Source organism: Pseudorasbora parva, chromosome 19, assembly GCF_024679245.1.
Source record: "Pseudorasbora parva isolate DD20220531a chromosome 19, ASM2467924v1, whole genome shotgun sequence".
In the NCBI taxonomy this organism is placed as follows: domain Eukaryota; kingdom Metazoa; phylum Chordata; class Actinopteri; order Cypriniformes; family Gobionidae; genus Pseudorasbora; species Pseudorasbora parva.
This window is the reverse complement of record NC_090190.1, coordinates 13,201,234-13,219,333: the sequence shown is the minus strand read 5'-3', so window position 1 is coordinate 13,219,333 and position 18,100 is coordinate 13,201,234. Positions and strand designations below refer to the sequence as shown.

Sequence of the window (18,100 nt, the reverse complement as noted above, 5' to 3'; positions counted from 1 at the left end):
CAGCACGCAAATGCAACTCGGCCGTCGTCATTATGGCCCTGCCCGCCGACTCTATACACGATGCGATTGGCTCGTCCAGAGTGAGGGGAATACAGCTCAGAAGGGTATTGAGAGTTCCTAGACGACACTTGCGGGCAGATTAAATTTGCTGCCGCTAGGGCGCGTCTAGATTTCTAGGCTACTTAACCCCACCCATCTTGCTATCTAATTATTGGTTCAGTTGCCCCGCATGCTCCCTTGTTATATACCTTGTTTGCTCTCTATTTATTCTCCTTGTGTTTTCAGTCTTGTGCCAGTTAATTGTATAATGCCTCGTTTCCACTGAGAGGTATGGTACAGTACAGTACAGTATGGTTTTGGATGGTAAACATTGATCCAGCTTGTGTTTCCACCATCAACAGAGAAGAAACAGAATTGTGTTTCATTCCCCTTGGTGCACATTGTGTTGTCATTCCCCTTAAGTGATGATTTTCTGTCAACTAGTCAAAGTTCTGCAGTAAGTCTAGCTTCACCCTTCAGTACCGGACTACTGTGCTAAGTACGCCAATAGAAGAGTCCCAAGAAAATGTTACAGTATGGTTTGGAATTAGGGTAACTTTCACAACTTCTAACAATAGAAATGGCAAAAATTGCGTACTATGCTGAACTATTCTGTACCATACCGTTCAGTGCAAATGAGGCATTACATTCCTTGAGTCCTGATTCCAGAAGCCTTTTGTTGTTGTGTTGCTTCGTCACAGTCCTGCTACCAAGTCTTGTCCTGCCAAGTGAAGCTGACTGGACCTGTTTTCCCCCATGGTGTAGTTTTTGTTTGTTTACCTTTTTTTATAATCAATATAAGATAATTAATCTGTCCTTGTCTCATCCCTTTCCTCAACCCGACCATGTGTGTGTGTTATACAGGGCTTTCTTTTATACTCTACTTAATGATCTGGAAGAAAAGGAACGCCCAATGGAGATTTTAGGAAGGGAACAGTGCCTCTGGAATGTTCTTGACCTTTTCCAGGTACCAGTTGGGCCTCCCCTTCCCTTGTCTCCTCCCCTCCATCCTTTTTCAAGAGTCCTGTAATCAAGAGTCCTGGCTTTACACGTACTGAAAGCTTTGCAAATAATTGTTAATCTAAAACAGACAAGAAAACACAGGAGGCCCCAGCATAAGCAGATGCAAACATAATGGAATCCCGGGAATTACGTTATCCTCTTGTAACTTGGCAGGGGAAACACTTGGATCATCCAAAAGAAAAGGTTTGTAACAAAAACTATGACGACTACTTCAATCTGAGTTCCATCGCCTACCTCATACCAGATTCATGGCTTATGTATTGCATTTTAAACTGCTCTTTACATGCATTTCTCTCTACAACACTTCTCTTTGAAACATTCGAACAAACAACTGAAGCAAATATGCTCCCACAGCTGGATCTGCTGAATGATCATCATTCCACTTAGAAGATCCCCATAAAAAATATCAACACATGGTACAACCATTCAACATTACTCTTATGTTTATAGACCACCTCCAGGTTTAAAGATATAATACCAGAGACGCAGTAGTCTGAACACCGCAAGAAGCTTTCAGAGGGCATCATCACAGACTAATGGATAATAATGCCTTATAAATCAATGCCGCCCTTATTTAGCTCTGCATTAGGCTCTTTGTACAGATTGTTCTTCCCATGTGGCCCAGCTAATCAGAATTCTGTTGATTCTTCCCTCTCTGTGAATGTGCTCTGGAACAAGCTATGATATTTTCAGAGGCTTGTGATCTGAAGAGAGGAATTCCAGCTGACAGAAATATAATGCCCTGAAGGTGTAGTTATATATTACTAGCTCCCTACCTGCCGCCTGCTTCATTCATCATTGCTCGAAGTGACAAAAGTCTGTCAGTTGTTTTCATGTCATATTTCGGTTTCTCGCCAGAGAAACTTTCTCTCAACTAGAAACTTGCTTTTCTCTGTTTCCTGTTTTTCACATTGTGATTGGGATTATGCAAGAATACTGAATTAACTGCTTTATTTATAGACCCTTGTCAAAACATCACATGCGAAAGTATGAAAAAAATGAGGCTGTATTAAAATATATACTTAAACATTCATATTTTGGTAACACTTTACAATAAGGTTACATTTATTAACATTAGCTAACATTAACAGACAATGAAAAATTAATTCTAAAGGATGTATTAATCTCAGTTAATGTTAATTTAAACATTTACTAATACATTATTAATACTAAAAGTTGTATCTGTGATTTTTTAATGGACCTGAATTACTTATCTAACCTTAACAAAGATATGCATAATAATAATAATACATATTGTAAAAAATGTATTGCTCATTGTTAGTTAAGGTAAATGCATTAATAATGGGACCTTATTGTAATTCACGAATAAAGACCGATTTATACTGAGTGAGAAAAATATTAAGAGTGATGTGTCTAAAATATATAATTTGCTTAAATATAATCAGTTTACTGAACAAAATATTAAAATAAGATCTGGAAAATGTTTACTTAGTACTACATTTTCTGCCCACTTTAGAGTAATTCTCATTTCGTAGAATGAAATAAAATGAATGTTAGACTAGACATTTCTAAATCGAAATTATTTATATAGTGCATTTCAAAATAAATATTCTAAAGCATTTTCATAACTTTTGTAGATATCTTAATATTTGACCATCCTAAAAATACATTTTCTACGCCCCCTTGTGGCCCCCTGAAACAAAACACTTCTCCACCAGCTACTGTATGTATCGCTGCACAGCACCCACAGAATAACAGTTTGCTATTGTTTACATGTCAGGAACTAAATCTTTTAGCAGAAGAATTACATTTTTATTTTCAGATATTGGCCAACAGGTATTATTCATAAATATCTAAGTGCTGTGATTGACCAGTCAGAATCAAGTATCCCACAAAACCCTTTAGCCTTGAGCATATTCACATTTTAGCATGGCTTTAAATACCTTAAATTCACCTCCAGCCATCATGCCAAAAGAGTTAGTCATACAGTGAAGACCATTCAAATTAGTTAGCAGTATTCATGGCTCCTGTTGTCAAGGTGAACTTCCTTTTTCTTGCACCTCTAGAAATGTAACCCCCATCTGTGCATGACTAAGCATGCGTATATGTGTGAGATCCCTTCCATATGCTGTGTTGGACAGAATGTGTTCAGGTACATGTTAGAACTTTACCTCGTGACTCCACTTAAATTGCTTCCAGGCCGAAGCTAAGAGCATTTTAAATATGAATACTGCCAAGCCTGATATTACAGATTAATGTAGAGCATTACACAAATATGGTGACCAGATATCCTGGTTTAAGGCCCGTTCACGTGAAGAATGATAACGATAACATTCAGTTTATTATAAGAGCAAGCTGAAGTTAAAATGAATTGCATAATGATCTGCGCGTATACTAAATGAAGCAACGGTATAGAGTTACATTCAAGCTATTTTAAAGGGATAGTTCACCCCAAAATGAAAATGTTATGTTTATCTGCTTATCCCCAGGGCATCCAAGATGTAGGTGTGTTTGTTTCTTCAGTAGAACACAAATTAAGTGTTTTTTAACTCCAACCATTGCACTGTGCCAGTCATATAATACATGTCAATGGGGTCAAATTCTATGAAGGTAAAAAAAAAAAAAACATGCATTATATTAAATGCATAAAAATATCCATTGACATGCATTATATTGCTGGCACAGTTCAATGGTTGGAGTTAAAAATCTTCATTTGTGTTCTACTAAAGAAACAAACACACCTACATCTTGGATGCCCTGGGGGTAAGCAGATAAACATCACATTTTAATTTTTGGGTGAACTAACCCTTAAGGCATGAATCCTTTTTTTTCACCGAAAACATCTTTTAAATAAGTCATTTTGGTCATCAAAGACTGAGTTTTAACTGACAAAATGATTAACTACAGGGGGACTTTAAAGGCACAATATGTCATTTTTTCGCCGCTAGAGGTCACTTATACAAAACAAAGTCGTAGCCTGATGATGTCTTGATTTCATAGAATCATGGAAGTTGTTTTCACTCCTTCAGCTGTTGAAAAAGAATCTGACTGGACTCGGGCAGAAATAATTCATGGAGGAACTAATATATTAAAGTTTTATTAATGCTATTGTAGTATGACGCAGGGTGGGGCTGAAAACCGTTGAGGTGTGGAATGAAGCCGCTGGAGCGATTGCTAATGAAAGACAAGCGCGACACACAGCTCGAGAGAAGTGGACCTTTTATTTTTACCACAGCCAACCAATTCTGTTTCTCTTGGTCATGTATGATAGTGCTGTTCTATCATATTAGTTACATTATTTGAGTGTGTTGAAAGTTATGTTATAATAATGCTACTGTGTGCTTGGTGGCTACTATGAGACACTTGTTGCGCACTGAAGTAAACTAGATTGATATTAGGCATGGTAAAACATGGTATTCGTGGTAAATCAAGAAAACAAGATTTAAACAAAAAGACTAACTGAGCTATATATCAATGATTCGTTTTTTATCAATGAATGAACAGCTGCTCACCTGTCTAATAAAACACATAATACACTAAAGCGTCTTTGTTGTTTCCATGGTTTCTACTAAATAAAACCAGAAGTCAAGGGTATGTCATTGGTCGGTTCATGTCCGGTTTAAAATGACTTATTTCTCTGGATTTAAACATTGTTGGAAATGTTTGGAATAATGCAAGTACACATGTAAACAAAATATATTACATTGTTCTAGTGGTTTTTTAATCCAAAAATCTTACATATTGTGATCTAAAGCAGCACTAGGTAACTTTTCAACCTTCATAATATATTTTCAAGACTCTTGTGATGATACATCGACTTACAATAGGTTGAATGACACGTCTGCCATAGCTTGATGGAGTCTGTATCGTTTTTAATCATACTTTTAAACTTCGGGTTTCGGGTAGTAACCAGAGAACAAAAAGAACTACAAAATTCGACTGCTTTACGGCATATACGTCACTTCCACCAACACCCACACTTCCTTAAATTCGGACGTGCGAGCCCAAGTTTGTTTGTCAGATAATATAGTCATGTCCGAAGCAGCACAGACAAATAAGAAAGAAAGGTTTTGTTGGAGGAAAGCAATAAGAGGAAACGAAAAAGTGATGGGATTAAAGCCAGGACGAGGATCAACATTGGACCAGCGTTTGCTCGTCGGCGTGAGCTGAAGGAGGCGTGCCCGACTGACGCTGTCATGCTTGTTATGGTGATTACCTACCACTCAAACTTTGAATTTAAGTATCATATAGATTCTGTAAAACGGTAACCAATAGACTACTATAATGACGCTGACTTGTGAGCCTCGTGATTATTTGGCGTTTGAAAAAAATTAAACCCATGAAATTATATTCATATGACATGCTGAAACATAAGCCACTGACTGTACCTGGGATGAAGACATTTCACACGCGACGCCAGAAGAACACCTGCATGTGAACTCCTCCTGCAGTGTTCAGGGGAACTGTTAGTGCTGCACCAACCCACGGGCTGCTTTTATGAAATTATTTGGCCCGCCCCGCACCACTGTATATATTTTTACAACCCGCCCCGCACCCGCGACCATTAAATAGACATACGGGGTCCGCAGGTTATGAGACGACCCGCGCATTACTAGTTCAGGGCTATCAGGGTTGTCATGTCAACAAATGCACGCGCGATGGCATCCCCTGTTGTAGGATGACAGAGTTTACGACAGTAGTTGAGGACATTATTTTTTCCCAACTGTAGGGGGACCCCGAGAGCTAAAGTTACCCAGTGCTGCTTTAAGGGTAAATATCATTTAAAGATATGATTATGTAAAATAATTCAAATATACCAAAATGATCTTAAAACAGCATGTGAAGGCTGTGGAAGGTAATGAGCATTTTTTTTTAGCATTGCTGGTTCATGCATTATTAGACCAATGACCAGTAACTCAAACCTGCTGTCCTCGCCGTTCTTAAGAACATAAAACGGTGCCATAAAGCAGAACATTTAGCTGAAGTTAACAGTTTTCTCTTGCACAAATCTACAATTGTTCTTGATTTGCTGGAATATTGCCATCCTGGAATGAGGAGTGAAATCCAAGTGGCACCAAACTGAATTCCATCCACCTGCATTCCACCAGATCCAACACTTGGCAGACACACGAACAGTTTATTTGGTGCCAGCCTACAAATGTAATTCACCTGCTCTCAGAAGGAACTGCTTGTCCTTTTCAGACTAGCGTTTTAACATTGTTTCCTCCATTTTTAATCATTCAAGGTCATTAGTCCTTGCAGGTTATAAAGAAAGGAAAAACAAATCTTAGAAGCTGCACAGTCTGGATACTCATAGAGAATCTGTGTGCTCTTTGTTCCCTGCCTTCATTCCTAGCATGCCTGCTCACAGTGCCAGAGTTATGAAGAGGCTAGAGGAGGTAGAAGAGACTCAAGGTCAAGGTGAGATGATGAGTCATGAGCCATTATAAGAACTGAAAGAGATTCAGCAGAGTTTTATCACTTCGTCAACCAGGTGGAGGGAGACGAAGCAAAACACAAGGTGTGAGGGAGCTATCAATGGAGAGCTAATCGTGGGAGAGAGCAAAGTGTTGTGCTTAACAACAAAAGCAGACTTCTTTCCTCATTCATGCCCTAGTATGATGTTTGTTTGATCGATGACACACAGCTTTTTTTGACTTTGAAAAATGTACTTCCTTAATGCTTAAGAAGCAGTCATTTTACCTTCCGCAAGGGTATGAACAAATTCCATTATTTCTTAAAAGGAGAGCTTTGGCTATCAGCCTATTTTATTAAGTCAACATGGAATCAAAATGTACCTTTTACAATTCTCTGTGTTATTGTGCATGATTCTTCAGTGCACATTATTCCACATGACAAAACTAATTGTGTCTTGGTAATATTTCATGAAATATAACAATTTATTCTACCTCTGAAATTAATTTCCTTTATTATTATGCTATTGTACAGCAATGCAAAGTAAAGGCCTGTTCACAACCACCAACACAAATTCAGTCCAATTTTTGCATTCAATTTGTCTGCTCAGACCAATGTGTAAAAAAAGGGAAGACAGGCTGAATGGAAATGCAAATTCATTCTCTGAAATTAGGTGGTGCTTAGACTGGATAAACCCAGCCCAATCTGCCGGCAATTTGATTTCGCCCTGAAGCTCAGGCTTGAAAGCTGTACATATTTCTATACTGCTTCTGTTATAAATTTGCGAGGACTAATCACAGACTGGCTTATCCACCTGGCACGCCATTGGTAGGTTTAACACAATGACGGATAGAGAAGCGATGGATCATTGGTCTGATTGGTTGAAGGGCTATCCAATCAGGTATAGTCATTTGAATTATGCTCGTTGATCACGCCTCTTGTGCAGTAAAAAATACAGAACAGTTTTCCCAGACCAATGTTCAGTCTTAAAAGATTGAGCTTGGTCTGGTGATAGCCAGACAAGGTGGTGCTTATAGCAAAGCACAAATACACCCTGGTTACTATGGTACACAAAGCAACTTTCTGTTTCTAACTCGCTTGTCATGGAGAGAAAGCCAAACAGTATTTACATGTTTTCAGTCGTTCAGATTTTTTTAATTTACTATAGTCTTTATCAAGTAATAATACTTCTGGCAAGATTCTGAAGTGTGAAGTCTGAAGTCCACGGGAGAGGATTTGTGAATGGCAGTGAAGTGATGCTGGGAGGTCACATGATACTGACAAAATTACGAATGTAGTATTATATTAAGTCTACACACATTCATACTATATAGAACATACTTTTTTACCGTTCAAGAGTAAGTGATTTCTGAAACAGCCAAGGTTTAATGTAACAGCGGTGGGTCTGGGCATGTGACCAAAAGCTTGAATCTTATTGGTTGGCCAGTTTTCTGCAGAAAAGAGTTCAGAGCGCCTCTTCATAAAAATAAAAATCTAACTGATGGCATGCAACCGTTTGTGTATGTCTAAACAGACACATTAACATTATTATTAAATGTTTATGGCACATAATTTTGCACTGAATATTAATCGAACAGGCCTTAATGTCATGATTTTTTCTCCTATCATAAAGCAGCACACTCCAGTCCATTTTATGTTGGTTTGCCAATTGTCATTAAAACATTAGCAGAAGTACTTTCAGATTTCTGGCAGTATTTTGAGCTTAATGTTCTTTTTGGTAGTTTTGGGTGCTTTATTAAGCACTAAATTCACAATTTATGGTTACTGTACTGAACTCACCCAACTAAATATTCATTAAATGATCTTCTTTTGTGTTGACATAATAATTTTCATTTTTGGGTGAATTATCCCTTTAAAGTCAAGGTAATGAAGGTTGGAGCTCAATAACATTGAGATGAATATGAAGACCCAAAAAATAAAATGAAATGTCCCCCACATCACAGAAGTAAAGTGACTTGTGGATGCTGCATCATGTCAACTTCAACTACAGCATGCACTGCTGCGCAAAGAATGCATTCACTGGCATAGCAACTGGATTAGTTCATCTCCAATGGTATTCACAGAACTAAACAAAAGATATGGAGGTCGAAAGGTCATGGGCCGTCTGCCATGACAACAGGAAATGTCCCCATACCGTTATCTGGCTTCACAGCAGCAAAGTGTGGGTGTGTCAGCACCCCTTGTTGAGGTTGTGTGTGTTTGTCGGACAGTTGGGTGTAACCATCATGACCCAGACTGAGGTCAGAGAACGTATTCATGACCTTGGCAGCTTCTTTTAGACTCACCTCATTCCTGTACTTTCTCTCTAGAGCTATAAACTCCAATTTCATCCATTAAAGCTGTCTGAGTGTCCTTGTTTCACTGCACCAACATTATGGCCACAGCTGAAATTAAACAGTACAGCTAAGAGGTTCAGCTCTCATATAAAGTATTAAAGCTAGGCTATGTGAAATCTTATTGCAAAGGGATTAGCAACATTTTATCCCATGATTTACCCCACTTATCTTGACTTTAAAAGAGGTGTGTGAGAAGTGTGCCTTAGTCTCCCTGACAGTTTTGTGGTAATAAGACCAAGACTTAATGCTTTCTTATGTAAATGTAAGTTCATAAGCTCTCAGTGAGCTGCCTGGTTGTGTTCATGCACAGGCTGGCAGAGGGTGAGAGAGCTTTTGTTGGAGTAAACGGTGAAAGGAATATGTCAACAGGTGTATCGATTACTGTGAGTTACATAATGAAAAAAACAAACACTGAGACACGAGACGACTTGGCTGATTGGGACTCGTAGGTGAAAGATGTGCAGAAAATGTAGAAGTTTGCATTTCACAGAGTTATTATATATAGAATGAGAAGTTCAAAATGCACTACATTTCAAAACAATGCATCACGGTTTCTACAAGAATATTAAAGGGATAGTTCACCCACATGAAAACGATCCCATTATGTACTCACCCTCAAGCTAGCTGTATATGACATTCTTCTTTCAGACGAATACAATCAGAGTTATATAAAAAAATGCCCTGGCTAATCCAAGCATTATAATGGTAGTGAATGGCAGTCCAACATTTAAAGCCCAAAAAAGTGCATCCATCCATTATAAAAGTAATCAACGTGGCTCTGGGGGTTAATAAAGGCCTTCTGACCTGAATTGATGGGTTTGTGTAAGGAAAATATTCATATTTAAAACTTTATAAAGTAAAATGTCTAGCTTCAGGCGGACCACCTTCTGTATTCAACTTATGAAGAAAGAGTAACGCCTCTCACAGTTCAAAATGCTTACACCAAGTCTGACGTCACTGCCCCGGCAGTTACGTTTTTTCCGTAAGTTGAATACAGTATAAATTAGCTCTAGAAGGCCTTTATTAACCCCTCGGAGCTGTGTGGATTACTTTTATAATGGATGGATACATTGTTTTGCGCGTCAAATTTTGGGCCACAATTTACTGCCATTATAATGCCAATACATTTTTCAAAGTAACTCCGGTTGTATTCGTCTGAAAGAAGAATGTCATATACACCTAGGATGGCTTGAGGGTGAGTAAATCATGGGCTAATTACATTTTTGGGTGAACTGTCGCTTTAAGCAACACAACTGTTTTCAATGTTGATTATAATAAGAAATATTTCTTGAACAGCAAATCAGCACATAATGTTTTCTGGAGGATCATGTGACACTGAAGCATGTAGTAATCATGCTTATATTTGAAAATATATTTAAATTCAAAACAGTTATTTTAAATTGTAACACTATTTCAAAATAGTACTGTGTTTTTACTGTTTTTTGATCAAATAATTGGAGAGCAAAAGACTTCTTTCAAAAACATTTTTAAAAATCTTACAAACCCCAAACTTTTGAAAAGAGTATGCATCTCACATTTGCTGAAAAAGCGCACAGCAAAAAAAATTCCTGAACATATTTCAGGCCACTATTTTCTGTACTCACTCATCATCATTAGACCCACATAGATTCTGCTTTTTCTGTGGAATTGATTTCGAATTACAAGTGGTAAAATGTGTAAATGGAGCAGATGATACTAGACTCTTATTGGTAGTTGAAAGCAGTATCAAATTAATTCCAAATGAATTCATTAATAAAAATGAATGCACACCTAAGTTGTTAATGCGGCCATGACACAAAGAATTATAGCTATGTAACACTTCAGGGTGCATTAATATTCAATACATTCAGCAGTCCAGAGTCTACATGTAGTACATGTGTGTTTATCTCAAGATATTTTACTGCATTCAAATAATTTTGTGAGTCAAACTACTTACAACCTTACAATACTAGTGATCTTGCTTACAAACACTGTTTGTACAGAATTTATTTAGTGGTCATTATATAAAAATATAACGATCGACCAATCAGAATCAAGTACTGCAGAGACCTAATATATTTAGGCTATTTAATGACCATGCACATGTAGAACGTTATGAATGATAAGTGTTCCAATTTTGAGAACATCTGTGGTTGTATATTCTGTAAAGGCCTACTTATAATAATCTTCTCAAAACAACGAAATATTACATGTATCATATTCTTTTATCTAGCAAGATTTATCAGTTTTAACCTATATGCCTATCACAGTTTCTTCAACCGTTCTCTGAATTCTCTGGGCAGAGAAGCGCTCAGAACATTAAATTCCTGTCTTTTGTCACTCTGTTCTTTCGTGTTTCTGTGACGTGCGCTGGGATGTATATCAGTGTCTCCAAACCCCATTAAACATTCACATGTTCTTTATTTCACAGCTATTACGGTAGGCTCATGTTTCATTCAACCCTCCTCTGACCACAAGTCATCCTTCTACGTTGGCAATCGAGATCATCGTTAACAGATGTCTGGCCTTCACAATATAAATGACCAGTTGAGTAAAATCAGCCCTGTTCTTCATTTGGTTTCTCCATTATGCTTGTGATAAGAGTCCCTGTTTTTTTTTTATTTTTTATTTTTTCAACTCTTTATATAAATGAAAACTAACATTTCACGTTTTTCTTTTTGTTATACAGTATGAAAGTCACATTAGGTTTTCAGGTCACATTAAGTTTTTACCCTTATTGCTTAGCCTATTTTTGTTTCTTTTAAAATATAGATTTTGTTGCTTTGCACTTTTCACAGATATTGTTTTAAAATGCTAACTGGTTAATAGTGAGAATTGGACCCTAAATTAAAGTGTTACCAAAATAATAATAAAAAATATATATATATATATATATTTTTTCTAAGGCATATGCTCTTTTATGTATATTCAGATAATGTAATAGCTCATTAATGAAATAAAAGCCCATTTAAAGGTGCACTATGCAACTTTCCGTCCACTAGAGGGCACCTATTCTAAACAAAGGCGTAGTTTGATGACGCCAAGTGTGAGCGCAGTATCTTGGGAAATGTGGTCTTCACCTCACAGCCGGTGGGAAAGAATCAGGATAGGTCTCGGGCAGAAATCATGTTGATGGATGCGGTTATTAACGTTACTGTAGTGTGGAGTGGAGCTGAGCACGGCCACTGGAGCGATTGTTATACAAACACACGGCTTGCGAGGGACCGGGACTTTTATTATGACGGGACGGGACACAGTCGCCGGGCGCGCGGACTTCCGCTTTTTCCGGTCATGATTATAAGGTAACTCAGCTCTGTTTATCATATTAGATACATTTAAGTGTGTTTAAAATGATGTTATGACGTTACTCTATCCGTCTGCTTGGTGCTGCTGTGACATGTTCAAACAGCTAAGTGCTAAGAGAAAAGCAATTCTGCAGAATAAAACCGAGGGGTAACGCAGATATGACGCGATTGACAGGCGACTCGCTCAAACGCTATGCTGAAACGTCCTTAGTGAAAATAGCAATTTTCTTACAATTTACAAATAGTTGGAAACATTTGGGATATTGTAAGTACTCAACTGAACAAAATATATAACACTGGACTAGTGGTTTTTGGATATTTTACTGCAAAAATACTACATAGTGGGTTTACTACATACTACATACCTTTAAAGGGATAGTTCACCCAAAAATGAAGATTCTGTATACTTATCCTGAAGTTGTTTCAAACATTTTTATTTACACAAAGAAGATATTTTGAAGAATATGGATACAAACAGTTGATGGGCCCCAATGACTTCCATAGTATTACAAATAATAATAATAATAATAATAATAATAATAATAATAATAATAATTATAATTATAATACTATGGAATTATAATACTTAGGCCCATCAACTGTTTGTATCAATTTTCTTCAAAATATCTTCTTTTGTGTTCAGCAGAAGAAATAAATTCATATAGGTTTGAAACAACTTGAGGTATCAATTAGCTTATTCAACTAATCAAAGCAAGTTCAACTAATTGCATCATTTAATATAAATGTAGACATGCATTTACATATCCATGTGACAAAGGCGGCCACATTTGAAGAGGCACCAAAAGCTTTCTCTGACTAGTTTGGTAGAAGTGATACCTCTCTTACTTGTGTGATAAAGGGATCAATGTTTAATGTGTTTATGAGTTTGAGGGAATCCCATGCACAGTGATCTCACCCCGTAAAAAGCTTCCGGAATTGATAGAGTTCTCTGGGTGGAGGGATAGTGGAGGACAGATAGAGGCTGAGCTCAGTCAAACAGGAATGACGCAAGGAGTTAGTGCTGCACTGCTGAGTCTCTAAGCCCAGAAATGTCCTGAATCAGGACAGCCAAACTTGTTTGGGGAAGGGCCCATAAGAAGCAGCCTGTCCCAAATCCCAAAGATTCCCAAAGCCATATAAAGACCAGCATATCTTGTGGGTTAGTTCTTTTGACATGACCAATGTAATCATCTCCCTAGCAGTGGCCTAACATCCAACTACAGCACCCAAGAAACTGCCTAGCAATGTGCTAAATGTGTTAGCAACTGGATACAAATACAATCTAATAAGTCTAATCTAATAAAATCATAAATCCATAGAGTAAATGGACAGAGGCGGACAGTACTCAAGTATTTTTACTTTCCAAGTAATTTAGTTTTTTAAGTATATGTACTTTATCAGTGTTCTTCTTTGGAAAACTTTTACTTCACACCATTCCAAAACATAATATTGTACTTTTTTTTACAGCAATACATTTCATATTGAATATTATTTAATACTTAATTACATTTAAAATGCAGTACTGTATACTTTTACTCAAGTAAAGTATTCAAAATTTTACTTGAGTGCAAATAAAAAAGTACTACTTTTTAAGTGTAATTTAAGTATTAAAGGTAAGAAAACAACAACATTTATTTATGAATTAGATGAATATTTATTTGAATAATAATGAATATTTATTTATAATAGAGAATGAAGTACTCTACAAGTGCGCATTCAGTACAGTTAAGAGCTTTTTTCCACAAGGGTTTGGAGACTGTGAAAACAGAGGTTAAAAAGAGATTGTGAGGTAAAGTAAAGGAGTGTAATTTTAAAAAAACAGCATTTCAGAAAAATACCCCCTCAGTCATCTTTCAATAACACAGCATGTGTCTCATCTCACAGACTTTTCCACACTTTGGCTTTGTCTCCCTTCCATGAAGACCAGAAAAAGCTATAAATCGTAGAGTCTAAAAGACTGGAAGACTCTGAATGACATGTTATTCACAGAGCATGTCCAGCTAAAGTCCCAAGTGTCTGTTAACTCAGACTCTGGCAACTCACAGTCTACATGCTTTTTCGGTGTAACAGAGGGAGTGTGAGACTTGTGGGGGCAGGAAGAGAAAAATCTAGAATCCAAGTTTTTTTAAATAGTCTTTTGCTCCTCTGGTTGGACTGGTACATAAAAGTGGTCCAGCAGGTTTTAAAGAGTCAGTGTCCAACAGGACCTCAGGGACTGGCTTTGCAAACTTTCCCAAGACCACTTAGCATAAAGGTTGGGATATAATACTGAACGTAGTGTCCATTATTGTTTATGCAATCTTAGATTCCACAAAGGGTTTTATAAGCAGATGTCACATGGCACAGATCCTCAATCCTCCTCCTGGAGTTCTTCATGTAGAGTCTAGTTCTAGCACATTCTCTCTAAATTTCCATTTATTTTTAAGGCAGCTGGTACGGTATTCCTGTTATTGATAGGGAGTTTCTAAGGGGTTTATGTGGGTGGTTGCTAAGGTGTTGCAAGGTTTGTGTAAGGGTGTTGTTGGTGGAGTGCTAGCTTGTTGTGTGTGATAGCTAGGTGATTGCTATGGTGTTCCCAGGACGTTCTGGTGGTTGCTAGAGTGTTTCTAAGTGGTTTCCAGGTTTTTACTCCAGTGTAGGGTGTTAGGGTGTTGCTAACTTGTTGTGGATAGTCGCTTGGGCGATAATAGGATGTTGCTAGGGCATTGCCAACTGTTCTAGTTATGGTAGTTACGGGTGGCTGCTAGGGTGTTGCTAGCCTAGGTGTTTGTCATATTATTCCCAGGAAGTACTGGGTGGTTGCCAGGGTTTTTAGGATTTTGCTAGCTTGTTGTGGTTGTTTGCTTGGGGGATGGTAATGTGTTACTAGGGAATTGCTGTGTTCTTACTATGGTTTTGCTATTGGCTTTTTAGGTGTCGTAAAAACAATTCAAATTGATATATATAGTATATATCATCTGTCACCCGTCAAATGTGGAAGAGTGAAATCAGAGATATCACACATTAGACTGTGTAAACCCAGCCTGATCTGCCAGTGATTTGATTTCACCCAGCAGCTCAGGCTGGAAACCTGTACATTAATTTATCCTGCTTCTGTCACACTTTTGCGGGAACCAATCACAGACTGGCTTATCCACCTACCGTGCTATTGGCAGGTTTAACACAATGATGGATAGAGAAGGATGGATCGATGCCCATTGATGGTCTGAGTGAAGTTTTAAGGACTATCCAAATGCATACAGTCATTTGAATTATGCTTGTTGATCACGCCTCTTGTACAGTAGAAAAGACAGAACAGACTCCCCAGACCAATGTTCAATCTTAGAAGATTGAGCTGGTAGCCAGAACGAACACACACAATAATTGACAGATGATACAGTACTTAATATGACAATTTCTATAATGTAGCACTCAAACTGATACCATAACAAAAACATTTACAACACCACAAACCATGGCACATCAATGCTGTCTTTGCAGTGAAAAAGTTGAACCCAAAAACTAATGTGAAAAAGGGAGGCAAAAAGAAACAGCAATAAACAGATAAGCCATTCCAGAGAAGACTTGTCCTTGTTATTGTAGCCTAATCCTGCTTGAATAAGTGATGTCCTAGCGATAACCACTCAAATAGTACAAAAAGAAAAAAAATCCACGTTCAAGGTTTGGACAGACTGGCACCAGAGAGCTTGGCTAAAATCAAACTGTATCGTATTGTGAATCCTTTTAATCTATGGTATCAAAATCACACATCTTTTTGATTGTCATCAAATAATCCAAATCTTCAAAAACAAACCAGTAATATGCATTCAATTTTTACTGAAGCAGGAAAAGAGTTTTTGCTTACCTTTAGAGGCTTCACTATTGGCATGAATCTGCTTGGCTGTAGAAATCTCTCCAGACCGTCCACATGGACCTCCTGACCTAGTTTGCCCATTGCTGAGACTCTTCTTGCATTTGCTGCCCTTGAACCAGCTAAAAGCCCGACCCAAGGATGAACCTCGTTTTTTCTTACTGGCCTGCAGGGCCAGGATTTCAGTAATGTCCTTGGGCACCAGATCTCCTGTAGAGCTGCTCCTGGACATCCTGAGACCAATGACCACCGATCTCGGACCCAGCTGCTCTTGTAATCCACTCAAAACACCTGCCTCAACATTAAAAGTTAGAGAAGTATTTTAAAAAATCGTATGTGGCTCAATGACACATAAGACACAAAGATTAAGAAAACATGTTTTTAAAATTTAGTTTAAAACATGTACTTAGAAATGTGTTTCATGTGTTTTGAAAAACGTTACGAACCATTTTCTCAGTTGTCTCTGAAATACATGATGGTCACATTTAAATTACTGCCATGAATTACTAGCCTGGATGCCAGCCGAACTAAGCCCCGCCCACAACATTTTTAAGTTGGGCGGTTGGGTCTGGACTCGATCTATAGAGGAGTAATTATCCCCGAACAGAAACTGTTCAGACCAATGAAATCATCAGGGTGGGCTTTAGACGATGACGGACAGATGATCAACAGTAACGTAATCATGCACGTCATCAAAGGGTTTGGATTATATTTGTTCGAATCCTAAACGGAGAGCTTGTTTGTAGGCTATATGCATTCACCTTCATTATTTCTCTTAAAAATTATGATCATTTTGGGTAAGTACTCTGTGTATCATTAAATTCTTTTTTTTTTTTTACAACACCGGCAAAGATCGTTTATTCCAGTGCGCGTGCAGACAGGGTTGCCAAGTTTTTACAAGAAAACCCGCCAACTACTAGCCCTAAACAATAGCTTCTTGTGGGGGTTCTCTTGAAAAATTATTTCAAAAATAAGTTACCTGGGTCCCTTAATATTTTGAGTTCATTGAAATTAAAAATGTGAACATTTTTGATATTGACAACCTTTATTCAAATATTATTTTAAAAAATCAGTAAACATGCAAATTCTGCTATTTACATGATTTATCACATTTTTTATGTGGTTACGATACAATAATATTTTGAGTTTCTGTTTTTTAAAACAATTTCCCTCATTGTATCAACTCAAATTTTTAATTTCTATAAACTCAAAATTTTAAGGCAACCAGGTTACTTACTTTTATTAAGTTAAACCAACAATTTTTTTATAGTGTACTTATTGCTACATAAACATCTGTACGTTTTTAGGCAGTTGCACGACATGATATTTTACCTGAACTTCCATGCTATAAAATTATCTGATATTATCTGATATTGTTGTGCTGAGAGTCCTTATGATAAAATGTCCTGTTTTATAGCTTTTTCTGTATGTTGGTTACACCACATGACTTTGGGGGATGCAAACTTAAAAATTTCAATGAGCAACAAAGCAGTTTTTTTTCTGAACAAATAGCAAACCTTATTCCTAACCCTTACTATTAACTACCCATAAAATCAGTCAGTTTTCAAATATTATTTAATCCCCAATCTCAGTCCTAACCCCAAAAAGTGTGGTCGCTTGAAATGTTGTTCCAGAACTATGAACATGTCCTATTGATCCAGAAACATGCCCTACTTGGCAAAATCACAGACATGAAGTTATCAAAATCAATTGCAGTACACTTGTTGCGAGCAAACCTGGGTTAAGGGCAAAATGCGGTGATTGAACCCACAGTGTTTTAATTACCAGCCCAGAGCTTTAACTATTATGCCACACTTCTGCGTAGTAGAATAAATGACCTGAAGTCAGCAGCCACTTCAGCTACTCTGTCTATATCAGGTGTACCCATAGAAACAGGGAAATCTGAGAAAAGTTACAATTACTCTCTCTCCAAAGATGCCTGACACGTGTCTTGTATCAGGCACTTGCAGGTCCCGTTTCAGCATTTACGTGCAAATGTAGCGTCTACACCCTCATTCCCTAAAAAACCTTTATTCTCGCTAAGCCTTCTAATCTTAGTCATGGTGCGAAAACTGGAGGTATGAGAGAAAAAACAAAAGTAGAAGAGAGTGTGAAGGGGGGAAAGCATGCTACCTCATGCAAAAGCAGGCAGTGAAGACTTCCACTCTCTC

At 37.5% G+C, this 18,100-nt stretch overlaps 1 protein-coding gene across 6 annotated transcripts in view; it reads right to left on the bottom strand.

Annotated features, from left to right (window-relative positions):
* Positions 1–18,100, bottom strand: part of nhsl3 (NHS like 3) — an 85,574-nt gene that overhangs the window by 40,794 nt on the left and 26,680 nt on the right. For 2 of the 6 annotated variants that reach the window (XM_067425485.1, XM_067425480.1), the window contains exons 2-3: positions 18,063–18,099; positions 15,924–16,220 (exon numbers count right to left, since the gene is read on the bottom strand). In XM_067425485.1, coding sequence (XP_067281586.1) covers positions 15,924–16,161 — 238 coding nt within the window. In that variant the 5' untranslated portion in view covers positions 16,162–16,220; positions 18,063–18,099. Of the gene's footprint in view, positions 1–15,923; positions 16,225–18,062; position 18,100 lie in introns of all 6 variants that reach the window. The other 4 variants (XM_067425484.1, XM_067425482.1, XM_067425481.1 and 1 more) reach the window with 3 other exon arrangements.